General features: G+C 37.5%; 1 protein-coding gene across 1 annotated transcript in view; it reads right to left on the bottom strand.

Moving 5' to 3' along the window:
- Positions 1 to 1,237: 1,237 nt before the first annotated feature.
- LOC139721736 (choline transporter-like protein 2) overlaps positions 1,238 to 27,159 on the bottom strand; it is a 41,045-nt gene continuing 15,123 nt past the window's right edge. Inside the window, exons 3-21 of the mRNA XM_071633056.1 lie at positions 26,837 to 26,910; positions 25,456 to 25,537; positions 23,907 to 23,991; positions 23,347 to 23,514; positions 21,629 to 21,701; positions 20,320 to 20,461; positions 19,651 to 19,734; positions 16,726 to 16,838; positions 16,089 to 16,211; positions 13,773 to 13,872; positions 12,337 to 12,429; positions 11,329 to 11,419; positions 10,073 to 10,308; positions 9,400 to 9,494; positions 7,754 to 7,860; positions 4,420 to 4,493; positions 3,304 to 3,469; positions 1,929 to 2,013; positions 1,238 to 1,344 (exon numbers count right to left, since the gene is read on the bottom strand). Of these exons, the coding sequence (XP_071489157.1) occupies positions 1,238 to 1,344; positions 1,929 to 2,013; positions 3,304 to 3,469; positions 4,420 to 4,493; positions 7,754 to 7,860; positions 9,400 to 9,494; positions 10,073 to 10,308; positions 11,329 to 11,419; positions 12,337 to 12,429; positions 13,773 to 13,872; positions 16,089 to 16,211; positions 16,726 to 16,838; positions 19,651 to 19,734; positions 20,320 to 20,461; positions 21,629 to 21,701; positions 23,347 to 23,514; positions 23,907 to 23,991; positions 25,456 to 25,537; positions 26,837 to 26,910 (2,098 nt within the window). The remainder of the gene's footprint in view (positions 1,345 to 1,928; positions 2,014 to 3,303; positions 3,470 to 4,419; positions 4,494 to 7,753; positions 7,861 to 9,399; positions 9,495 to 10,072; positions 10,309 to 11,328; positions 11,420 to 12,336; positions 12,430 to 13,772; positions 13,873 to 16,088; positions 16,212 to 16,725; positions 16,839 to 19,650; positions 19,735 to 20,319; positions 20,462 to 21,628; positions 21,702 to 23,346; positions 23,515 to 23,906; positions 23,992 to 25,455; positions 25,538 to 26,836; positions 26,911 to 27,159) is intronic.

Consider the following 27,159-nt stretch of genomic DNA (forward strand, 5'->3'; position numbering starts at 1 on the left):
GTTGTTGGCTTTTTGGTTTGTTTGTTTTCAAAAGTGGATGGATTTGACTGTGGATATGAGATAATAACATGGGAAAAAAATCTCCCTCTGTTTGTAAGCCAAGCAGCACACATTTCAATGAGTTTAAGATCAGGTTAAGACTCATCTTAAAAATGCTACTTAACTTTGAATTATGATTGCCATGGCCAGTATTTTATAATGTGCAGTAGAGTATACAATTACAGTAGCCGCACAATCTTAATGTCTGCAATTATCTTACCATTATGTACAAATTCTCGATGCTGGCATCTGATGACTGAAACATTTCTCCTTGTGCTTTATAACTCCACTCTTCCATTCACATCTCAAATTCCCTGTAAGCCTATTGATGAAAAAAAAAATGCAATTTTTAATCAATTTCAGTATTTCTTCATTCAGCCACAATAGTCCTTAGACTGTAACAAATCTCTGGAACAAGTCTGTCTACATTCAACATCAGTCAAATCCATCACAAAATAATAACTCTATTTACATATCTCCTTTTCTATTTGAATAAAAACTAGAAGAATATCAGTACATCATGGCAAATATGAAAATTCAAACAGTGCTAATAAAATTATATTTCATATATTCAATCTTCATTCACTCACACGACATGTGTACATAATAACTTAGTTTGAACTGTACTAAATTACAATGACAGCATCAGTTTGAAGATGCATCATAGGGGTTATCAAGAGATTATAACTGGACATAGGTGTTCATGTTGGGAACCTAACTCTGTGCGAAGGGTTCAAAGTAAACACCTTCTGAATCTTTTTTTTTTAATCATTATTTAACAAAGGATTCATCTTCAAAAATCATCAGCCTTTTCAATAAAAGTTAGGGTAGTTCCACTTGTTTCGATTGCAGTTAAAAAGAATGAAGAGGAAATTCTCCTCAGGGTGGAAGTTTCGTCTTATGGGAAGTTTTGCTCGTATGGGTGCATATACATCGACATCACTGCCTCTAGTCCTGACTCAAGCCGCTCAAGACTCTCACAATAACTCAGAGATCAATGATTCCTGGGGGGATTTCCATTTTCCATGTGCATCCGTCAATCCAGCTCTCCACGTTCTCAACATATTCCTCTCCTAAAGATGTTGATGATGTCATAAAAGTCACACGGTGTTAACATGGGGCGTTATATTTGTTACTGACGTCCGTTGGACACAAAGAGTTCAAGGTTGGCTCTGGAAATTTGCTCCAACCGGCAGATCTAGTCCTCTTTCTCTATTTTATTCTTCTTGCCGACGATGCCCATGAGATCCTTGGACATGTAGTACGGTTTTTCTGCTGAGCCATCATGCCTCTCAAGGTCCTCCACTGTGGGTTGGATAAAAAGATTAAGGATGACGGTAATGTAAGACGCATTTCACAATCAGGATTATCATTATTTACATTTTTGTTGTATCCCCCCCCCCCCCCCAAAAAAAAAAAAATGTAGAGATGAACCAAGTTTCTATTTGTCAGAAATCATTCAACCTGTGCCTCTAGATAAGAAGTTCTTAAAACTTAGCATAAGTACTACGATGGGGAAAAAGCTTAACACATTCCAGGCAATTTTTTTTACACAAATGCCACCTTGGCCTGCTTAAGCAACTTGTCAAAACGACAAATGATACATTTACCTTTTCATCACAAGTCATATTCCATGTATAGGGAGACATATCTTATTGTCGATATGCAATTAAATTTGTGCTCAATGCAATTAGACGAATACGCCAAAACACACTCACACTTGGTGTTTCAAGCTACGTACCACAAATATCATGTTTACATACGTAATCCTTGATAACATGTTCACGTGATGTCAAGTCAGCCTGAACTATATATTATTTAAGTATAAATTGAGCAACTAGTTAAGTAGTGAACATCGAAGAAAATATCGAAAGAAAAAAAAAACTTACAGAAGCAGAGGAACAGTGTATCCACTGCCATGTCGTACACTCCAAAGAAGCTCACAGCGATTGCATAGGTTCCGATGACCATCACCTACAGAGGAAGAAAGTGATAAGAAAGTCATCTCAATAATATTTATTCATAGCAAAGCATCCTGCTAATGATGCCCCAGAGAGTCAAGAAAAAATGAAAAGGCTGGCACAAATATGTTCACAGATGAAATGTCACTATTATGGACCAGTTAGGAAGCACATTCTCTGGGTACATCTCTATTTCTCCCCCCAATGAGTCGATTTGGGCTCATTCCATATGGAAACTAGAAAAGCACTCTGAAAGCGCAGACCTCTGCCAAGGAGATACTTTTCACCGATGATTTTGCTCTTCCCAAACAGATGTTTCTCCTCTCCACCACTGGAAAAAAGCTCTTTGGGCTCACCTCCACAGAGATCAGTGATTTCCACCCATAAGTACGCATGCTGAAAAATTGCCAGATTTCCCAATATAGAAGCCTAGTTTGTTACGTCATAAACCCTCAGCTGCACGGTGCGCCTCGCCCTAGCAGAAACTAGAGCACGCACTTTAGTGTGCGTTTGAAAACCTCCAAAACGCGCAGGCTGAACTCCCAAGTTCAATGACCCTACCCGTCAAAATATAAAAAATCCTTCATAAATTCCCCAAAAATTCTTGGATCATTACCAAAATTTAATCATTATTTTGTTAGTTGTGTCATTCTCAACCTTTTCTGTAAGTTTCATCCAAGTCCGTTGTCTACTTTTTGAGTTATTTTGCACACGGACAAACAAACAAACCAACAAACGAAAACATAACCTCCTCCCTTGGCGGAAGTAACAAAGGAAGCAATGTAGGTACCAGTACTTCAAGGAAATGGGAAGCATGGGACCAAACAGCTTTTAAGTCCTGGCCCTCCAAAGCATTAGGCAACTAATGAAAATAAAGTGCTATGCGTAAAAACATTACCACTGCTGCCAAGAGATTCAGACTTTGGAACCATAAGAAGACAGAAATCCTTGGTTGTATCATCCTACTTATAACCACAATTGCTGACATTATAATAGAAAGGAACATAAATTTTCTGTGAAACTCCAGTAAAACTTATAATGTTGTTTGATAGTACTTGTAGTCTCACACATACACACACACACACACACACACACATTTTCTTATTCTCCATCTCTTTGCAGGCAAACACATACACAACTTTGCTTTGATGTTTTCGAAGAAAATATAACACTTATCAATATAAAGTTCTGTTGGCTTCAGCAAAAGTCCAAATAAGACAGGCTAGATGGAAATTTGAATATAATCATGAGGATCAAGAAAATACATAAACATACAAACATTCATCCAGAAGAAAAGACTTACAATGATGGGGACCCAGTAGTAGGTCACGTCAGGAACGGTGACCAGGTTGGAGAGGAACGAAATCTGATTGGTGAAGTAGAAGAAGGCTGCCACGCCCACCAATCCGACGGTCAGCAGCTTGCCCATGAGCAGGACCAAGTCGGTCAGCTTATTGACCACTGCGACCCTGTCATAGGTGAGAGAGGGAAAATGGCTTCAAATTTTGCATCCCCCACTGAGACTGCTTGATGAAGGAGACGTGCATACAATCTAACAATATTCATAATTAATCAATGGCAACATGCAACAGCATCATACCTATTAAAACAAAAATTATGACACACAAATCTATTTATCTATGTGTGAATAAGGGGAAAAAAAGTCTCATGAGAGATGAATACTGTAAACAAGGATATTTTCACGTGGCCAGGTAAGATGAGTGTCATTTGTTTTTAATCCCGTTGAATCAAGATATTAACCAAGTGAACATAATGGCAAGCAAAAATATTCATGTTTTTATTTTTGCAAAAGTTTCTGGTTGTGGGAAATGAGCAAAAAATTTTAAAACTGCAAAAATTTCAAGCATTTTACAGTCCATCACTTTTACAGTTTGTCACTTAACAGTATATCACTTTAAATTATCACTTTGTAACAGTTTAGCACTTAAATTACAGTATATCACTTGTACAGTATAGCACTTAACTCAAAGCACTTTCTTCACTCCAAAAGACTTTGTCTCATACAAAGTGTACTGTATGCCATCTTGCCAGTGATAAAAACCTCCCTATTAAAGTTGGATCCTGAAAACTGTCTCAGTTTCTTTCTATTTGCTTCCTGATACAAAAACACTTAAATTCTGTGACCAAACAGCAGCAATATACTAATATCAACTACCACAAGTAAATAGATGTGTAGGTATATCACTCTACAGGTTACAGCCTCAGACCAGAAACCATAAGGTTATTAATCAGTATTAGCCATGACCTGGGTAGCTCTGATTCCTTTGCTGTACATGCTAATTTCAAGATGATATTTTCAGAGAGAATAAATTGATTCCTAATTCCCACACTCCATTCCACATCTGCAGGCATTCAAAGTGGCCACTGTGATCTACTCCGTATGTGCATCACAACTCACCTGAGAATGTTTCTCAAGAGCAGGAAAAATGCGTTTTTGGCCGATGTGCAAAAGTTTTTCCCGTAGATTGCGCACTGTAGGGAGAAGGGAAATAGATAGTGAAAGGAAAGGTAAAAAAAGTTAGCCTTTAACCCAAGATCTGTCAGTAGCATAATGCAGTTCATACGCTCTTGGTGCCAGAAGCTCTTTCATGCATGATCACTCAACTGTCCTCTCCAGAGACTCCAACCCCAAGCACCTTCTGATCTGGAGATTCTCCCACCTGAAACCCCTAGCAAACGGGAGACTCCAACTTGATGTGCGCAAAGCGCGAAGTTACTTGTCGCCGGGGTCCACCTCAAGGGCTCTAGATGTTACCTCGTGCTATCTAAGGCTTGTTTTTTCAACATACAATGACAATAAGTAAGAAATCATTTCAAGCGGGAGAACGGGAGATTTTGCAAAAATGGGCTTTCAGCGGGAGACCTCCTGTCGAAAGCGGTATAGTTGGAGTCTCTGCCTCTCTCAATATCAAATTTAATGTCAAAGAAAAGTACGAAAACTATGTCTCAGATAAAAGAGAAATTAAAGCTGTTGTTGTTGTTTTTTCATATTAGATGCAGATCAGAGTCCTCTATGAAGGATGTGACACATGATATAAACATTTTAGATATATGTCCCACATACCACTTATTCAAAAGAAACCACTTTGAAGAAGAAAATATAGAGTGCTTTTATGGAAGGACAATCATCATTTTTTGTAATTCTTCATGATGAAAGCTTTGCATTGGTATATAACTTATAGGGTATGATGCTTACAAATATGAAGAAATGAAAATTGGAAAGTGAAAGATGCTTACACACTAGTGTGGTCTACACAGCAAATCTACAAGTTGTATGGATAGGACTACCGCACAATACATATAATACGCGTACAGCATTGTTCGATCTAACATAGATGTGGACATATTTTGTTAGCTGTAACCTTCAATAACAAACTCCAAAAGAACAACAGCGACAGGAAGGAACTTGAAAGGCAAGGAATTATGGGATGCTACGTCAGAGTTTGTGGGATATGAAAGAGATATATAAGTGATGTTGTCATCTAAGTTATTTCTGATACCTCACATTGTATTTCTCCCACCTATTCATGCTGAATACATACAAGAGACACACTGACGTCTCTTCAAACTTTTTGTCTCCTCTCTCTGTAGCATCATTGTCAACTTTATGTCATTTTGCTAGGTACTCCTTATCACTTTGAGTGGAGGATGAGATATTGACTTTAGAGGGGCACAATCCTCAGAGAAGTAAATTAATTCTAATCATTAGATGCAGAATGTTCAAAGAAAGCACAGAGCAAACAAGAGACCCGCGGGTCTAGCGCTCACCTGAGTATCACAAGTTCACCTTTCACGCAGTCACTAATCTTATTCACAGCTCTACCAAAATTTGACCAGGCATTCTCAAGTAGAAGATGAAAATGTACAATAAGGGCCCAATTTTTTTAAGATTCCTTAATTTGGGGGGATTGGGGCCCCCGGGGCCCTCTGGGTGGGGCATGGTGCCCATTTTGATAAATTGAGATCCTGACCCCCTAGGGATGCTACCTGCCAAGTTTGACAAAAATCCATCATGAGGTTTTCAGGAGGAAGATGAAAATGTACAATTCAGGCCCCCATTTGGACCCTTCCAACCACCCCCCCCCCCCCTACCCAAGAGGGGCACCCCTGGATCTCCTATGAACAAACTTGAAACTACAGTCATTAATGCACTCACTCATAGTATTATCTCAGCTCTATAACTTCTGATTCTAGAGAAGATTTATAAAGATTCCTTCATTTGGGGGGTTTGGGACCCCTGGGGGCCCCCTGGGTGGGGCATGGTGCCCATTTTAACAAATTGAGATCCTAACCCCCTAGGGATGCTACCTGCCAAGTTTGGTGAAAATGGGTCATGGGGTTCTCAAGAAGAAGATAAAAATGTACAATTTAGGCCCCATAAGGACCCCTCCTCACCCCCTCCCCTGGGTCCCAAGGGGGGCACCCCTGATTCTGCCATGAACAAACTTGAAACTACAGTCATCAATGTACTAACTCATAGTATTAACTTAGCTCTATCACTTCTGGTTCTAGAGAAGAAGATTTTTGCGGATTCCTTAATTTTGGGGGGTTTGGGCCCCCTGGGGGCCCCCTGGGTGGGGCATGGTGCCCATTTCAACAAACTGAGTTCCTAACCCCCTAGGGATGCTACCTGCCAAGTTTGGTGAAAATGGGTCATGGGGTTCTCAAGAAGAAGATGAAAATGTACAATTTAGGCCCCATTAGAACCCTTCCCCACCCCCCTCCCCTGGGTCCCAAGGGGGGCACCCCTGATTCTGCCATGAACAAACTTGAAACTATAGTCATCAATGTACTAACTCATAGTATTAACTTAGCTCTATCACTTCTGGTTCTAGAGAAGAAGATTTTTACAGATTCCTTAATTTTGGGGGGTTTGGGCCCCCCTGGGGGCCCCCTGGGTGGGGCATGGTGCCCATTTTAACAAATTGAGTTCCTAACCCCCTAGGGATGCTACCTGCCAAGTTTGATGAAAATCGGTCTTGGGGTTTTCAAGAAGAAGATGAAAATGTAAAAAGTTTACGCACGACGCACGACGGACGACGGACGACGGACGACGCACGACGCACGACGGACGCCGGACGAAGGGCGATCGCAATAGCTCACTTGAGCCTTTGGCTCAGGTGAGCTAAAAATTGAATGCAAATGGATGATTCATGCAAGCAATAAGATTATCGAAAAATTCACAAATTTCTTGAAATCCATCATGTCTGCAATCATTCAGGTGCCAACTGCATGATGTCAGAGATGTACCATAATTATGCTACAATAGTTTTATACAGAGACTTGATTTACCTTAATTGATCACTAGAAAGGAGAGAAGGCAGGACCTATCAGAATATGACTTTAACCTGTCAGTTTTCCCCTTTGATTTAATTAGTGTTTAGTCGGTCTAGCATTAAATGAAATGTTAATCAAATCCACAGTGGGATCAATAAATAGTGTTATGGTCCATACTTCCTTTATTCTGTGGGATTTTTTCCAGCAATAGCACATTGTCAAATCACACACAAACATGAAAAGTTAAAATGAGTTACACTGTATCTTTGGTCATTTTCACCATACTGTGGTAAATAAAGAGGTCATAGTTACACATTGACAGACTAGCAAATGAAAAATATACCTCAGGCACAAACAAGTCGTGAGGTGTGCAAATTGATTTAATAAGAACAACAAACAAACAATGACACATGTCTCTGTCATATTTCATGTTCTATGACTGACATTATACTCACCATGATGTAGGCATTCTTATTGAGGAACTTCATGATCTTCTCCAAACACCAGAAGCAGCACTTGAGACATTTGATGATGAACTTCACCACTTCGTTCTCAGCGTTGCCTATCATAAAGGGGATGGGGAGAGATTCTGGTATGAACAAACAATCTTTGTCAACATGTGAAATCCATTTGGGCACCAAGAGGCCTAAATTCAGGGGAGCACACTGCAAGTATAAACACTGCTCCAGCCTTGTGCCTACAAGTCAATTTATATGCAGCTATTTGGTAGCATCTATATTCAATACAATTGTATACTGTAAAAGTGGATATTTTCGCGGTGTTCAAATTTTCGCGCATTTCGCGCAACCAGAAACTAGCACGAAAATAAAAGCACGCGAATATTTTTGCTTGCCATATATGCCTGTGCGTGATGTCTTGATTCCGCGGAATTAAAAACACGCGAAACTCTTCCGACCCGGCCAAGCGCGAAAAATTAGTCACGCCAAAATATCCACTTTTACAGTACTTCCATCCTATAACAATATCATTTACTGGCATAGTTTACTTTCACCATATTTGCAAAAACTCATGACAGCATTTAAAAATGATTACTGATAGCATTGTGTTTGCATTCCATTGATAGTGTGAGAGCAGAATGACTTACTCTGAATTTAACAATTATTACTTGAGATAAATTATACGAGAATTAATCACACTCAGTAAATATGGAGGACAGGGTCTTCATAATGTTACATTTATTGATTCTTAGGGCCCCTTGCGCGTGTTCATGCAAGAGCACATTTCAAGTGCATACAATTCAGTGTTCATATGCAGGGGCGGATCCAGGAATTCTGTAAAGGGGGGGGGGGGGCCTTTCCAAAATTAAGGGGGGCACAATTTTTTCTTTTTTTTTCTGTTGTTTTAACCTAAAATAAAGAGGGGGCGTGCGCCCAGGGCGCCCCCTCTGGATCCACCACTGATATGTGAGTTACTGCCAAAGACGGAGTACGCTGTACTTTACAGTCTGACAAACATGTCACGACAACAATCAAACTCCTCTGTTATATTTCTGTATATTCAATTTAGAATTGATGTACTCCCAGCTTTTCACTTTAAATACAGAGTGACCATAGTTTTCATATATACCAGGTAAGTGAAGCAATCATGAAAATATATACAACAGCAAACAGCAAAGTCCATATCATTGTTTTCTCTTCCCATATCTCACTGTGACTTATAAATACTCAAAACCTGTCACACGTACACAACACTATAGCCACACACATACAAAATATCCTAAACAATCACCCATTCTCCATGCAGCAAATGCTGATCTTCGTCCCCTTCGTACAACCCATTAATGACAAAATATGCCTAGGAAATGAATTTACGGCAACACTGAAGAGGCTACCCTGGATGAAGATTATTATTATTATTATTATCATTATTATCATTATCATTATCATTATCATTATCATTATCATTATCATTATTATCATTATTATTATCATCATTATCATTATCATTATCATTATCAATATCATTATCATTATCATTATCATTATCATTATCATTATCATCATCATCACCATCATCATCATCATCATTATTATTATTATCATTATTATTATCATCATTAGCCATAAAATGTCACACACACCTTTGAGTTTCTGCTCTATGTACTCCAACATGACCCTAATCATCTGGATAATGGCAATGATGAGGGAGCCAAAGGCTATGGTACCCAGATGATACCTGGAATGGAAGAAGTCAGACTCCGGTAAGTATTCTTGTTATTATTAACCCGTTGAGGACGGATTGATTTTGCTACAACACGCATTTTCCATAGACACTTGCCCGAGTACACTCGGGACTTGTCCTCAACGGGTTAACAAAAATGTGACTCTGAACACCTGCATCTTGAATAATTACATTTCCACAAGAATTTATGAGGGAAAGTTCTGAGCTCACTTTTTTTTATATGTAAAAAGTTGATATCTTTTCAATTAGGTGCAAACATTCCATTTGAATATAACATGGAATTTCAGCCATTTTGCACATTTTGAAGTTAATCAACAGCTCACAAAGAAAATTTTAAAATGCTTTATTTTCATAGAATCGCTTCTTGAAAGCAACCTTTATTAATTCATTACACAATTATTGCTGTCTTAATTTCTTTTCTTTTCTGCTAATCTAATTCTCTCCTTTGCATGTGGTTTGCCCACATCTGGATGTGATTACATGTACGTATGGAGACAGATGTTCCCCATAGATCAAAAATCATCTAAAACGGCCGACTATGAGTATTAAAGTTTAAAGCCGCAAGAGTATACCTGATGGACCGCCAAAAGGATTTGAGAAGAGGGAAAGCTGGGATATCCTGGGGCTTGGTGAAGGCCCAGTAGTAAGAGGCAAAGGCACCAGCCAGCGTCATCTGACCCCAGGCGATCATGAAGTTGACCAGCCAGAAGAACATGAAGAGGTTGTAGACCTGCAGGTAGATGGTGTAGCTGGGCAGGGCGTACTCGCTGAAGATGCACATAGCTGTCGTGTTGTTGGTGGCAAACGTCTGTGAGGTGTACAAAGAGTACCATGAATAGGGGCCCAAGAAATGTACAGATAAAGGGATATGGTACAAATGTATAGTATTGGTTGAGGTGAGAATTCAGCTTATAACTCTTTTGTGAGATACTTAGAAACCACTTTATGAAATGTTAAAAAGTGTACAATTCTAAGAGGAATTCAAAGTTTAATTATTTGCTTAAAATCGGTTTTGAAATGGCTGAAATATCCAAAAACAAAGTAATACAAAGCGTTCCTAATAAAAGGTGGGCCCCACTTTTTATTAGGATCACATTGTTTTGGTTATTTCACACATTTCAAAGCCAATTTTTATCAAATAAACTTTGAAAACCTCTTAAATCATATGCTTTTTTTCATATTAAGATGTTTTTATATATGTCTCACAACAACAAAAAATCATCATTGAAAAATGTTTTAAACCTCAAACCCTATCCCAACTGAAGCTGTACCACTCCTTTAAACCTGTCTCCACACAGATCATCCAAAAGGAAGATATAGTAGAGGCTCGGATAGACTGTCAAAATCATATAATATGTTGAATTACATGCAAACATATATATCTGAAGAGATCTTAATTCTAATGATCATATATCCTTTTAGATGGAGGATCTTGATATGAATGAAATAAGAAATGAGCCATACAATTTGTATGGAGGGTAACTTGTCCACAGATTACAAAGTTCTTGCATTTCAAGCTACAAAATTTTAGATAATGCACCCTCACAAGAGAAATTGACACCTCCTGTAATGGCACTTGATATCTTTTACAATTGCCCATAGTAAAAGTCACACTGGAGGCAAATTGAGTAATTAAAGATATTGATTTACAAGCAGATGCACTTCGCTATGAAATTCTAACAATTGAATTCAAGATATAAATCCTGCAGCGCCCCAATTCCACAATAGTGTCAGGACAGTATTAGATTAATCAAAGGTCTCTACTCTACACATGTAACTAAATCATTTTACTTGTTTTATTCATCAAAGGACAAGGGATTACACTTACAGCCTGGTCGCAAGAGGTGCCATTAGCAACTCCAAAATCTGTCGGGGCATCGATCACTACATACATGTTGCGATGAGTGGTGGCAAGATAACTGAGGATGACGGCTTGAGTCAAGGCTAATTAACACAGGGTTTGAAGACAGGACAATATTCATGGAATCCAGCTAGGACACATTGACCAGCCTTCAAGAAGCTGGACCCGATGGTACAAATGTATATACCAGGGGGGCATTTCATGAAGCAGTTTGGTCAGATATTTTTCTGACAAACAAGCTGTTAGAAGCTACTAAAATCCTTGCATCTCACCAGTGGCTGAGAGCAGATTTGTCCGACAACTTTGTCGGACAAAAGGCTTCATGAAATGCCCCCCAGGTCATTACAGTAGCAGCTCAGCAACAGCCCATCACTAAATAAGCATTTTAATTTGATAGCTGTTGTTAAATGGAGCTCATAGAAATCAAGTGACATGCCAAGAGTGTAAGAAACTTTCTAACATGAGATTTAATTAGTTCAAAATCGGTATGAAAAAAAAAAAGTGTTTGTAAAGTAGTTATCCAAACCTAAATGGTGGTGTTTTCTGGCATTTTCTGTACATACACAAACCCATAGCATACATGTTATCCATATCCAGAGAAGAACTTTGCAAAATGCCAAACTATATATAGCATTTTGTAAAGCAAGATTACGAATTGCATGTATTAACATGAAAATATGAAGTATGCTTCATAAAATCAGCTGACAGGAAGCACTGGCAAAAAAAAAAAAAAAAAAAAAAATTGATGATAATAATAGTAATAACAATATTGACAATAATGAAATATGGTAAGTAGATAAGCAGATCCAAAGAAATCAATTAAAGCCATGTTCCAGTTTTCACACTGACAATGTTATCTTTCTCGGACCTACAAACGTGTATGAAAATGAAACTGAAAATCATCAGCACTGAAATATTGACTTCAACAATCATCTGCTGCAATCAATCGTGCAAACAAGTGTGAGAAAAGGATACACTGCAATGCAGGCGAAGAGCGCCACCACTATCAGCTCCAGTAGGAATGGCATGATTGGCCAGAAGAGGGTGGAAATCATGTGACCTATGGCCCTGTGACCAATCAGAGCAAAGAAAAGAAAATATGTTACTCAGTACAGCACAATTAACATGTAAATTGCCAAAGACACACTGCTCTACAGAGCCATATGGTCCATGCCAATATTGATATATTAATTCAATGTTTATACACATAAATCAATCACATGAAATTAGACTGCACACTCACATTTTACCGTGAGTAATAATCTCTGGGCAGGATTTGCAAACATATTAACAAAATCAATTACAGAGAAGGCCCTTACTGTGAAATGTGCATGCTGCACATAATTAATGAATTCTTCTTTGAAATATGATTTTTTTTTTTTCCGTTTGACAAATGTTCTCATTTGCCTATTGCTCCACTTTTATTTTGAAAAAAGAACAAACCTCAGTTGATTCTATAACTAATAAGATTATTCATCTCTCTTAACATCCAAAAGTGTACAGTTTGGAGCATGATAACATCAACAGAATTTTTTTTTTTGTCATCAAGGTCAAGCTATTGACCACTGTCTTTAAACAAAAACTGAATGCAAAAGAAGGTTACATCACAGATAACAGTCAAAAAGCAACTGCAATAGCCTGCCTGAGCCATCAGGAAGGGAACAAATTATCCAAGTGTAATGTTTGTGCCAAACGAAGGAAGGAGAGAAATTTTTAAAGAAGAGGGTCCTTCTTTAACCCATTGTGAATGGGCTTTGCTACAACACACATTTCCCATAGACACTTGCCCGAGTATACTCAGGACTTGCCCTCAATGGGTTAAAGGAGAAAAAAAGAAAAGAAAAACATATATGTAACAGTCATATGGATTGAGTAAGTGTAACAGTGTACGTAGAGCACATCAGTGAGGTGTGAGGAAAATAGGAAAATCCATGTAAAAGAAATGAATTTTTTAACCTTTTGGTGCAGCCATCTCTGGATAAATGACTACAACAGTCCATGATGTTATGCATGGGCAATGATATATTGTATACAAAATATAAAGAGAATTAAAAAAAAAAAAAATCATATGTTATGAAAAGTACACAAATCCTCGTTTTGATACTGACTTACGCTCAGAGTAAAATGATTCCCCCTGTTTTCTGAAAGAGGTAAAGTTAAATATTAAGTGAAAATATGTTGAATTCTCTTCATATTTTCTTTGTTGTCCACATGTGAAGTTGCGATATGTCGGAGTCTACTCATCCAGCAATGTCAGCACCAAAACTTCTAAAAACTCATGACTTTTGAATGTATCGTGCAATTTTCCTCAAACTTCGGTGAAGTGATTTTAATACTAATATCGCTGCATTCACTCATTCCGTATGCATATTTGGGGAAATTCCCTTGTAAGATCTGTCAACAATCCTTACCGACTTGCTTCCTTGATGAGGGAGATGGCGATGCGGATACGAGTGCAGAGGCAGAGGGTCATTAGCAGTATGATGGCCAGGAGTACTGAGAGAATGATGCCTGTATGCATGCAAAGGATTTAAAGAAAAACAAGTACACACCCATTTACTAGCACATTCAAATTCTATAGACATTTCTTTTTAAACAAAAAGGTTGTTCCCAAGAACTAGAGAGCTTACTGAGACTTGATCCACATAGGAACAACTAATGTATGCAGGGTAGATTTTACTTAAGTACTGAAGTTTATTCATCAGAAACAGCTAGCTGGGATAATGGAAAAGCTTTTAAAAGGACCCCAAAGAGAGACTTTCACTGATTTCACTACATTGGATTAATAAATCCATCTGTTATGGGCATATCTCTTTAATACATATTTGGCATATAAAAATAGCTTTCATGATGTAAAAATTTTTTGTGCAAGAATGATGTGATTTTTTTTTAACACATTCTGAATTGCTCTTGAGAATCTTTTTCCTCAGCTTATAACCCATTGATGCAGCACACATTATACAATTCTTCTAATATGCTTAAAACAGGAAAAACAAGGAAAAGTAGAAATTACGCGGTGCATAATATATGTCCCCGCCGGAAGTAGCATTTAGTAGCAAAATGTACAATACAGGTAAAAAAATCAAGGTCAAAGGTCAAAGAAGTCAAAGGTCAAAATTCTGTGTACAAGTTTTGAAGCCCTCACCTAGTGCCATCACATAAAGCAAATGGAATCAAAATCGGGTTAGAAATGGCGAAGGAGTAGCATTTTGTAGCCAATGTACAATATAGGTCAAAAATCAAGGTCAAAGGTCAAAGAAGTCAAAGGTCAAAATTCTGTGTAGAAGTTTTGAAGCCCTCACCTAGTGCCATCACATAAAGCAAACGGAATCGAAATTGGGTTAGAAATGGCGAAGGAGTAGCATTTGGTAGCAAAATGTACAATACAGGTCAAAAATCAAGGTCAGAGGTCAAAGAAGTCAAAGGTCAAAATTCTGCTTAGAAGTTTTGAAGCCCTCACCTAGTGCCATCACTTAAAGCAAACGGAATTGAAATCGGGTTACAAATGGCGAAGGAGTAGCATTTTGTAGCAAAATGTACAATATAGGTCAAAAATCAAGGTCAAAGGTCAAAGAAGTCAAAGGTCAAAATTCTGTGTAGAAGTTTTGAAGCCCTCACCTAGTGCCATCACATAAAGCAAACGGAATCGAAATCAGGTTAGAAATGGCGAAGGAGTAGCATTTTGTAGCCAATGTACAATATAGGTCAAAAATCAAGGTCAAAGGTCAAAGAAGTCAAAGGTCAAAATTCTGTGTGGAAGTTTTGAAGCCCTCACCTAGTGCCATCACATAAAGCAAACTGAATCGAAAATGGGTTAGAAATGGCAAAGGAGTAGCATTTTGTAGCCAATGTACAATATAGGTCAAAAATCAAGGTCAAAGGTCAAAAAAGTCAAAGGTCAAAATTCTGTGTAGAAGTTTTGAAGCCCTCACCTAGTGCCATCACATAAAGCAAACGGAATCAAAATCGGGTTAGAAATGGCGAAGGAGTAGCATTTTGAAGCAAAATGTACAATATAGGTCAAAGGTCAAGGTCAAAGGTCACAACTGAAATTCTGTGTAGATGTTTCAAAGCTCCCATGTAGTGCTATCATATAAAGCAAACAGAATCAAAATCGGGTTAGAAATGGCGAAGGAGTAGCATTTTGAAGCAAAATGTACAATATAGGTCAAAGGTCAAGGTCAAAGGTCACAACTGAAATTCTGTGTAGAAGTTTCAAAGCTCCCTTGTAGTGCTATCATATAAAGCAAACAGAATCAAAATTGGCTCATAAATGACAGAGAAGTAGCAAATTGAACATTTTGATCACACACGGACGCACAGACGGACGGACACACAGACACACACACGTACGGAGCCCATTTCATAGTCCCCTGCTCGAACTCGTTCGGCGGGGACAAAAACACACAAAACCCTGCAATCTTTCTATCCTCTCTCATATGGTAATGTATTATGTGAAAAGATGTAAATCTCAATCTGCGTCTCTTAGTCTGTCTTCTTCTTTGTTTCTCTCTCTCTCTCTCCTTGCTCTACTAGCTACCATTTTTGGTATTGATCAACGATCTTTACACTAAACATGAATGATAGCAATATTTTTTCTGCTTCAATTTATAGTAAATCCAAACTTTGCAACCAGTTCTATGATTATCTGGAGGGGTAGGGGCAGTGGACACAACAGGTGACCATGCAAACACAAAGTGAAGAGAATCAGCTGATCAGCCTCTCACCAATGATGAGCCAGGTCTGCTGGAGACGGAAGTAGCTGGAGAGATTGGCAGTGAAGGTGATGGCAGCGTCTGCACCATCCACACCAGCCAGACTGGTGTACATGTAGTAGGAGTAGTAAATACCTGCATGATGGGATAAAATCACAAGTAGAAAGGATAACAATCTAGCTATAAGAATGAGTGTTTCAGAATTTTCAGGTTGGCATGACAGTAATTACTGTATGTATGAAAGTTGACTTTCATGAATAAAAAAATTGAATTAAATATGATATATCCAAATGGAATAATCAAAATCAGGGGAAAAAAAGAAATTTATGAAATGTTAAGCTTCACAATCTGTTAATAAAAACCCAAGACATGCAAGTGAGAAGGGTTCATGTGTTCTCATCACATATCTTGCAGCGACCAGCCCAAAACCCTCACTACAAGTTTCTCTTTTTGACATCAAATCAAAAACCCACACTGGTTCGGGGGGGGGGGGGGGAGGCAAACTGATTGCAATATTGAATATAATGACTGAAATATTGTTTTATGAGTAATGGGTTGTTGGCACTTACTAGTACTATGTACAATGAACTTCAAAATTACACTATGAAATAAACATCAAACACTAAACATCAAACACAAGACCACTTACCAACACCCAGTGTAGCCATGAGGGCAAAGATTGTGAACCACACAATTACTCCAGCCAACCATCTCATCAGTACAATGAAGATGAATGCAATCAACATTCCCAACAGCATTCCACTGTAGAGATCAAGGGTCAAAGGTCATAAGCTAAGCTGTGAAAATCCACAATCGGTTTTATATTTCACACTCAGGTTATGAAATGTTTCATAGAAAAGAGAAGAAAACAAATACTATTTGCTACACATATACATTTGCTACAAGTACATATCAGTAGCCTAATCAAAAAATGAAACAGCAAATGGGCAATTCCGCGGTTAGTAATGTTACATCTAAAGAAATTTAGATATTTATTTTTACTATTAAATCACCATTTATTCATTTCAAGTCAAAATCATGTTAAAACATGTTCATCCTTCCCAGGCTTATGATATAGAAAAGAATGAGTACAATCCAATAAATATTAGAATTGCTATGGCAACTAAAAGGGCTGGTTAGTAACATTACGAAAAAAGGACATGACAAAAAAACAATGTCTTGTAGCAAAAAGTGTGCAAAATTTCAAGTTACTTCAAACAAAGTGTTGCATTAATTTCAATTATTGCATCATGACAAATGTTCACGCAAATATTTTTAGCAGTTCGACCGATAATTTATTAGCTAGACCCTCAAATGCATGGTTAGTAACGTTACGGTTAGTAACGTTACATTTGTCCGGAGTAATTCCGCAGGTCATTTCACCCTTTTGTAATTGACAAAATGTCACATGACTTCTGGAGTATTTAAATGTATTCATCTTTCACCTTTTAGCAAAAATTTGAGGAAAAAATTTCAAAGCAACCCACTGTAATTTGCATTTAAGTGAATTTCAGCATCCCCAGTCCCACATGTACATTTTAAATGATGGTTTTAGATCTCGCAAAATCAATAAATACGAAAAATAAAATCTACTGAATTTGAAAGACCTTAGTGATTGGTGAACATCCATGGCATTAGTTGATACCTAAACAAGGAAAAGTAGAAATTACGCGGTGCGTAATATATGTCCCCGCCGGAAGTAGCATTTTGTAGCAAAATGTGCAATATAGGTAAAAAATCAAGGTCAAAGGTCAAAGAAGTCAAAGGTCAAAATTCTGTGTAAAAGTTTTGAAGCCCTCACCTAGTGCCATCACATAAAGCAAACGGAATCGAAATCGGGTTAGAAATGGTGAAGGAGTAGCATTTTATAGCCAATGTACAATACAGGTCAAAAATCAAGGTCAAAGGTCAAAAAAGTCAAAGGTCAAAATTCTGTGTAAAGTTTTGAAGCCCTCACCTAGTGCCATCACATAAAGCAAACGGAATCGAAATCGGGTTAGAAATGGTGAAGGAGTAGCATTTTGTAGCCAATGTACAATACAGGTCAAAATCAAGGTCAAAGGTCAAAGAAGGCAAAGGTCAAAATTCTGTGTAGAAGTTTCGAAGCCCTCACCTAGTGCCATCACATAAAGCAAACGGAATCGAAATCGGGTTAGAAATGGCGAAGGAGTAGCATTTTGTAGCAAAATGTACAATATAGGTCAAAAATCAAGGTCAAAGGTCAAAGAAGGCAAAGGTCAAAATTCTGTGTAGAAGTTTTGAAGCCCTCACCTAGTGCCATCACATAAAGCAAACGGAATCGAAATCGGGTTAGAAATGGCGAAGGAGTAGCATTTTGTAGCAAAATGTACAATATAGGTCAAAAATCAAGGTCAAAGGTCAAAGAAGGCAAAGGTCAAAATTCTGTGTAGAAGTTTTGAAGCCCTCACCTAGTGCCATCACATAAAGCAAACGGAATCGAAATCGGGTTAGAAATGGCGAAGGAGTAGCATTTTGTAGCAAAATGTACAATATAGGTCAAAAATCAAGGTCAAAGGTCAAAGAAGTCAAAGGTCAAAATTCTGTGTAGAAGTTTTGAAGCCCTCACCTAGTGCCATCATATAAAGCAAACGGAATCGAAATCGGGTTAGAAATGGCGAAGGAGTAGCATTTTGTAGCAAAATGTACAATATAGGTCAAAGGTCAAGGTCAAAGGTCACGACTGAAATTCTGTGTAGAAGTTTCAAAGCTCCCATGTAGTGCTATCATATAAAGCAAACAGAATCAAAATTGGCTCATAAATGACAGAGAAGTAGCAAATTGAAGATTTTGATCACACACGGACGCACACACGGACACACGGACACACGGACGGACGGACGGACGGACGGACGGACGGACACACGGACACACACACGTACGGAGCCCGTTTGATAGTCCCCTGCTCGAACTCGTTCGGCGGGGACAATTAAAGAGTAAGATAAAGAGGCACATTTCTTTTATCCATGTCATGTCCACCTAACTGCGGAATTGCCCAAATGTATTCATTTTGAAATGATATCTAATGGTCATACTTCCTACTTTCACTGGAGGTACAATCATCTGTGTATAAGTTTTGGCAAATTTTGCTCATAAATGTAAAGCTTGTATAAGAACCTGGCCCTTTTCTTTCAAAACAAAATATATGACAAATTAAACTACTGCACAAATATCGTAATGCTACAATAAAAACATCCATTCTAGCTGAACATTTTTGCAATTTTGAAACATCTCCTCCTACATCAAAACATGTTCTGTCAGTCATACTACAATGTAGACACAATGAAATATCCATTTTAGGTGAACATGTTAGCTATTTTGATAAGTCTACTCCAACATCACAAAAAACATACTGACATTTAGTGGAAGATGAGGCACGTTGACCCTACTGGATAACAGAAAATGATTCCAGAAATCACAAATTTTGCAACTGACAATAAAAATCAGGCAATGAAAACTTGTCTGACATTTTATGTGAGGTCCTGAACAAAAAATTCTAAAGGATCCAAATGGTACAAGGGAAAATAATGTTGGTCTTTACAATAGGGAAACTTACGCGAGGATGATATACCACGAGGCAACGACATCCTGGTAGATCACCTCAACAAGATTAACTACATCAAGCAGCAAATTCACAGATCTGTCAGACAGGAGAGAAATTCATATACAGTCATAAAATATAAACCTTGAAAAGACAATTAAGAATGGAATATAGTGCAGTTCACCGTCCATTATGACCTGGCTCGGTACAATTACTTGTAGAAGCATTTATACGGCTCCCGTTTACCTCTATATCTTTACATCACTTTTTTCCCATTTGCTCTCTCTCTCTCTCGCTCTCTTATCTCACCTTTTTTCACTCATTCTTTTAGTCTTTTTCCACATTCATTTCTGAAAAATTATTGATCAATAACACACATAGTTTTGTTGGTATGGTAACATGCATATCTTTCCTTTGATTTCTTGTTGTGATTCTAGATGAGGCTTAAGATATTTAGATCAGTGTTCCAGTGACTGGAAACATCTGCTTAACATTAAGAGATCAGTTAACTTTATAGGTATTGAGACTGAGAATTATAAAGGTAATACTAGGAAAAATTAATCACACTAGCTTTGCAACAAATAGATCTGAGGGACTTCTACAAATAGAGTACATTCACTACTGGTAAACTATTTCAACGTGGTGCAACTGGTAGTTTAAGTGTGTATATAATTTCATTCTTACGTTTCGAAGAGATCTTGGGCATTGCTGGCAGTGATGTTGTTGTTCTCACTGCCTGGGGTGAGAATGAACTCGTCTTCAGATAGGACATCCGTCACGCTACTCAACGCATTCACCAGAAATGATGGCACGCATCGACCGAGGTCTGCACGAAAGATAATTTGAGCATAACTGAAGTCCCATCTCAGTCACAAAAAGCATGCAGTAAAGTGGTGATTGCACTGAATATGTCATTCTTGCAAGGAAAAAAAGCAAGACATAATTTGTTGGCTTAAAATAATTGACAACCATTCAAACTGGGGATGAGATTATATAACCTGCATTTATTTACTTTTTTTATTGTAATACTGTCCTATATTAAAAAGACACACCTATTAGGTTCCTTCAACATGAAGTCTTTATAAGACCATGTATTCCATGTCAAAGAAAGGGAATCTAGGGCACTGACAATAGTAAAATACACGATGTTGCAATATATTCTATCATATTTTGGTGTAACACAATGCTACAATTGTACATGTTATTTAATAAACTTAATTGAAATAGAATATACACCAGCAAAATAGCAAAATAACACAACAAAGTGACGGACATAGATTAAAGTTATTTCAGACAAAGTGTATGACACAGCATTTATCCTAATCAAACTTATAATTTGTTTGCAAGCCACTGTGACTGCAGTAGGGTAGGATTCTACCCTATGAGAATTAAAGGTCCAGTTTACCTTTGGGAGCAGTGATTTGAAAAATGTTTAAGATATCACCTTTCATGCATATGTGCAGGTCTGTTGTACCACAAAAGAAAAACCCTCCCATATGTAAATGTTTTGCAATAAAGCCTAAAATATGAAGAGATGTCAGTATTTTTCTTTATAATAAATCGTAACTGTAGACGGTTTGGTTTGGAAACATTTTTATTATAACTATTGTTCACATTTTGTATATCTAACAATACTTAACATCGATTTTACTGATTCAAATTTTCACAGTGGTTGTTTCTATCCCTAACTCACATTTTAGAACTATTTTAAAGCACTAATGCTGGGTTTTGTTTCATCTGCAAATGGTAAATTATGCTTTAATGAGCAATGGGTCATTAAACACTACACTGGGTTAACTTTTAACCTGTTGAGGATGAGTCCGGAGTAACTCGGGCAGGCCAGGGTCTATGGGAAATGCCTGTTGTAGCAAAATCAACGTTCCTAAACGGGTTAAATACTAACAATGTACATCTACACATCATGATAGATATTTTCTTCTGCTGAATAAGTTTTGATCATTATGAACACCTTTGTTGAGAGTATACCACTCACATGCAGTCTGTGGGATAACATAGGATGCACATTTCTCATCGGAGAACATCTTTTCCAGGCCCACAGTACCTGACTGAAAGGGGGAGAGGGGAGATCAAAGGATAATTAAGACAAAAGTCAGCCGCATCAAGTGAACACAGTGTAGCCACAAAAATAAAGTCCAAAGTTTTCCAGCAGCACAAACAATATGTGCGTAAGACCAAAAGAAATACACTTGTAGGTGAGTTCAAGTATTGGAAAATAGCTGAGCTTTTTTCAGCTATTCCCAATTAATAGCAACATATTTTTTTTTCAAAAGAAAGCAAACTTTAGAGTCACGTTTTGTAGATAAAAATCTTATTTCAGATTTTTGTTTGTGCTAAATGTCTGAAAATTGTGATTTTTCTATTCTGTTTATTATTTTCAGTGTCATCTCTGATTTAAGCATTTTTGCCACTTCTGCGATTTCATCCCATTTATCCATTTTCCTTGGGTTTCAGTGTTTGCAAGTCTGAATTTATTCATTCAGTAAACATCACTTGCATTCAAGTATCAAAATTACCACCAAACGAAAGGGGTTTTAAAAGTATTTTAGAATGGTCCAAAATCGGGCTGAAAGTGCATCAGAGAGTATCTATAACCCCAGAGCTGAACCCCGGCCGCAAGGGACTTCGCGCTCCACGTTCATGATGTGCGCTTCACGCACATATTCTGCCCCACCAACATTTTTCAGGCCCTGGAGACAAATGTCAATGCTGGCATCCCTGATAGTGTGAAGGAAACAGGGAAACCAGCTAATGAGAAATGGTAATTGACATCACTATGGCAACAACTCTCCAAAATCTGATGACAGCTTTACTACAGTCAAAAAGAGTGCAGACATCATTACACAGTTGCCATGGCTGTGTGTTTGCCAGAGGTGACTATTTATACTGACTTCAGGCAAATTTGACAGTACAACACCATTTTCATTTGCAATCAGAACAGTTTTTCAAGTGATACTGGCAGATGACAATATGCAACAATCCTTGGGCCAGGCTAGGATTATTCCATCATATTTAAGGGAATAATTTTCCTGGTATTGAATCGTAATTTGCTATGCATTTTTATACCACAGCTAAACGTACACAAACTAACTTTTGTGTAGCAGTTTTCTTCCATAGAAGTATACAGGATACCATTTGATGGTTTGCTTTTTTAAAAGTACATTGCAGCAACAAGACTAAATCTCTATTCTATACTGGGTCATTCACAAACTTATCACATGAATATTAAGGAAAAATCATGACAACAATCTTGCCATTCTTGTCACTATACTTCATTTGCAAAACAATCACTACAGAAAATTGCCTGCTATCCATTATTCAGGTTTATAATAGCTCACAACAGATTCATAGAAATATATATACATTGTAGTCTATTGGGGGGGGGGGGGAAATTAGCTTGCTGCAACAGGAAAAATTTCTTGTGACTATAATTTATCCCTTTGAGATGCATTTTTTTCTTTTTATTTGAATGCATAGTAGAGTCTGTGGGTGTGATGTAAAATGAAAAGTGCAAGGTTTAGAAGTATAAATAGTCATGTTTCAATTAAACTACACATAAAATACCCCACTCAAGTGCAACGCTGGATAAACCTTCAATGAAAGTTCAGTTTTGTTGATTTTCACTTTGGATTCCCCACATGTAAATATCTATTTTTATTTTTGCCAGCGGGCCCGGTTTGTAATGTGACTTACGTATTCTCCTCCACTCAAGAGATACTCAGTTTGCGGATCAAAATCGTAGTCACAGATGAATGTACTCCAGTCGATCAGGTTGACATCGAAGGCAACGCCGTTGATGACGCTCGTGGCGACCGACGTGTACGGCGCAGCCGTGTAGTTTGGACACGAGGATACACATACCTGTCATCACAATGAGCATAGAGCTAATGAAGCTATTTTCACATGATATACATTCCCAGACAGCAATAACAACCTCACAAAGAAAACTGGAATTTGTAATTGTACTAGCATTATGAGTGTCTACATATAGAGTGTATTCAATAGAATCATCAGATAAAAACTATAGCTAATGCATATTTAATATGATGATGATTTGTCAAAAGACACAGCATCAGTTAAAATGCACCAAGCAAAACCATAAAAAATGACTTTAGAGTAATCATAATCATCAAAAACATTAAAGAGCAAAATGCAACCACCTTGGTGGTGAAAACAAAACAAAGAAAGAACAAAGTCAGTATTTACATGTTATTGTTGTTATGTGTAGAATAAATCAAGTAGACTTTGTTTACCTGCACTGTTGGACATTTTACACTGAGGAGAGTTGAAGAACTCAGGCAATCCAAGAAGTTGAAGAAGTACAGGTACGGCTTATCTCTGTCAAAAGAGAAAGGTGAACGAGACATGTGATGTTTAATGCAACATTAACAAATTGTCTTTTGTACATGCAGTCACAGAAAAGCCTCTCAGTCTGAAAAATATGAGCTGCAAGGTCCTACATTATGCAACTGTGTGTGATGCTGTATAGAAATTAAGTTATACAAATATCCACTTTAATAATAACCTTAAAGCTGGAATGCTTCAAATAGGTGAAAATCTGCGAGGGACTGCTTTTTTGATACACACTCAGTTTTTCTAACAGATAGTAGACAATCTTTTAATAGTGGTAGTGTGTATGAGCAGGGTAATATTTGTTCATAGTCATCTCCATTCCGACAACTTTCAATACTTTTGCACGCTTGAGTGTGTGTTTTTTTTCCATTTTTCATCCTTTTGACCATCAAAATACCACACAGTCAAGAAAGTTCAACATCTCATGTTTTATTAATAACTGAGCCACCAGAGTCAAACAGTTGTTTTACATTTACATTTACTGTAATACCATGTACATGGCACATCTGAAACATGTTGATGATAAGTTGAATATGTCAATATATATTAGCAAATGCCATTCATGACATGCACATTTGTACACCCATCAACTAAACAAAAATGAAAATGGCCACTTCTTTCATGTGTAAAAAATAGCGATAATCTATGTACAAGTAGGTAATCATATTCCACCATTAAAACTCATAAAATTTGCCTCTTCAAGAGCTATTTGTCAGAAGTTAGCAATATACATGTAACAATGAAAATGCTACAACTGTAACAATGGAACATTTGTAATTTTTCATTCTGAGCAGCAACCAAACTATATCATTTGGATGTAAGTATTCATATAGAAAGAAATATGCTCTTTCCCCCTCAAAAACATTGACAGATAAAAATGGAATTTCAGATTCCTGTATGAAATTCCCAATATACAAGTATGACCTTTAAATGTATGATTATAAAGTTTGTGTTTCACTTGATATGGCAAAAGAATGGGAAAGATAGAAAGTCTACAGAAATCTTTGCTTGCCAAGAATGAAAAAGAAGAAGTACAAAAATGGTAGCAAAGTTGTATTAACCAAGAGTACATAATTCCACAAAATGAATTGCAGGTCATATCTCATTGACAGCTAAATTAAAAGGAGGTAAAAGCACTGCTTCTGTCATTCTCTGGGCTCTTCACATACAGTATACACCACTAAAAATATACTCTATATTGCGAGTGGTTGATTTCTTAAAGAAGTACTGGTAGATCATTTTTCAGGTGCAGAAAAAAAAAAGCTGTTGAAAAAAAAAAAAAAAACAAGTTGGCAATATCCCACCTTGGACATGATACAAGGCTTTTGTACCACAGGAGGAAATATTGTTAGGATTTTATTAATAGCAAAATATGCAAAAGAAGAACATCACAACATTTTTAATAGACTGAGTACATAATACAAAGTAGGTCCTATACAATCTTCTTACTTGACATTCTCTGCATATCCACAAATGTTGCCATAGGTGTCTGTTGGTTTGATGAGAGTGACTGGATTGCCATGGGACCAGGCTGGAAAAAAAAGAGACAAACAAACAAACAAAAATATAAAAATCATTGTGTGTGTGTGTGTGAGTGTGTGTCTATGAGTATTTTCTTGTAAAAAAGAAAATGTACAAGTATGTCTCATTGTGACTGGATGTTACTCATGTACAACTTTTATAACCTCCGCCAAGGGAGGAGGTTGTGTTTTTCTTTGATACCGTTTGTTTGTTTGTTTGTTTGTTTGTTTGTTTGTTTGTTTGTTTGTCCATGTGCAAAATAACTCAAAAAGTAGTTAACGGATTTGGATGAAACTTTCATACAGGAAAGGTTGAGAATGACACAAGTAACAAATTATCAATTTTGGTAGAGATCCGAGAATGTTGGGGGAATTTATGGAGGATTTTTTATATTTTGACAGGTGGGGTCAATGAACTTGGGAGTTCAAGGCGAACATTTTTGAGGTTTCAAACACGCACTAAAGTGCATGCTCTAGTTTCTGCTAGGGCGAGGCGCGCCGCCCAGCTGAGGGTTTATGACGTAAGAAAGGCTTCTATATTGGGAAATCAGGCGATTTTTCAGCATGTATGCCTATGGGTGGAAGTCACTGATCTCTATGGAAGAGCCCAAAGAGCTTTTAAAATCTCTTTGGGTAGATCAACACCATTGCTGGAAAGTAGCTGCTTGGCGGAGGTCTGCGCTCTCAGAGTGCTTTTCTATTTTCACTCTATATTCTGAATGTACATGGTAAGCCCCTGACATTCAACAAAAACAGTACAAGTGTATTTCATATCAAATACACCAATTGGCACTCTGCCAGAAAGATGATGGCTACAGCCTCAAGAGGTATGTTTTGATGATTTTCGATGATATAATCAATTTCAGTCATCCCATTAAAACCAACACCAACATAAAGTACAATATAATGGGTGAATAAAACTTAAACACAACAAATTGATGTGACATCTTAATATTTTTGTTGTATCAGTCTGAATCTGGTGCACCTACATATATCTTTAAAATTTGATGCTGTGTTAGGAACAAACTTTACATGGTACCTGTGTATTCTATTCAAAGGTTATTAATAATATAGAAGTGCATGATCAATACATTTACAACACATCCTTTTGAGCGAAGCATTTATTTCAAAAATAGTTGCCCTGACTTTTAAAAATATCAAAAAGCCCAGACATACCCTCTCAAGAAATTTGAACAATCATAACTAGATATATAAATTGCTGTTTCATCATGTCAGCACTCTAAAAGCTATTATCACCCTGTACAGTAGACTAGCCGCCCTGTGACCTCAAGTACAAAGCATGAACTCACCCCAGTAGCCGACAACAAACATGCCAGCGAAGCACACAATGAATAAAAGGCAGCAGATGACATCTGTACAGCTCCTGCAGAAATCCAAGCAGAGCGAACAAGATATGGATCCATTAAAATTGAATCGGCTCTTGGCTAGGGATATGGCATCACTGTTACCATGACAACCACTGCAAAAGGGCAAATCAGACTTAGCTGATTGTGGTTGCGATAAGCAAGCGGAAATGGAGTAGTGTAAGTTTTGTTTGCTCAGCGCTTCAGAGGGGGCAAATTTATGATACCATATATTGCTTTGCAAACACTGTGCTTAAATATACACTTAG

This window comes from Diadema antillarum, unplaced genomic scaffold (assembly GCF_040938485.1).
Source record: "Diadema antillarum isolate AM-2024a unplaced genomic scaffold, OU_Dant_1.0 scf00000148, whole genome shotgun sequence".
In the NCBI taxonomy this organism is placed as follows: domain Eukaryota; kingdom Metazoa; phylum Echinodermata; class Echinoidea; order Diadematoida; family Diadematidae; genus Diadema; species Diadema antillarum.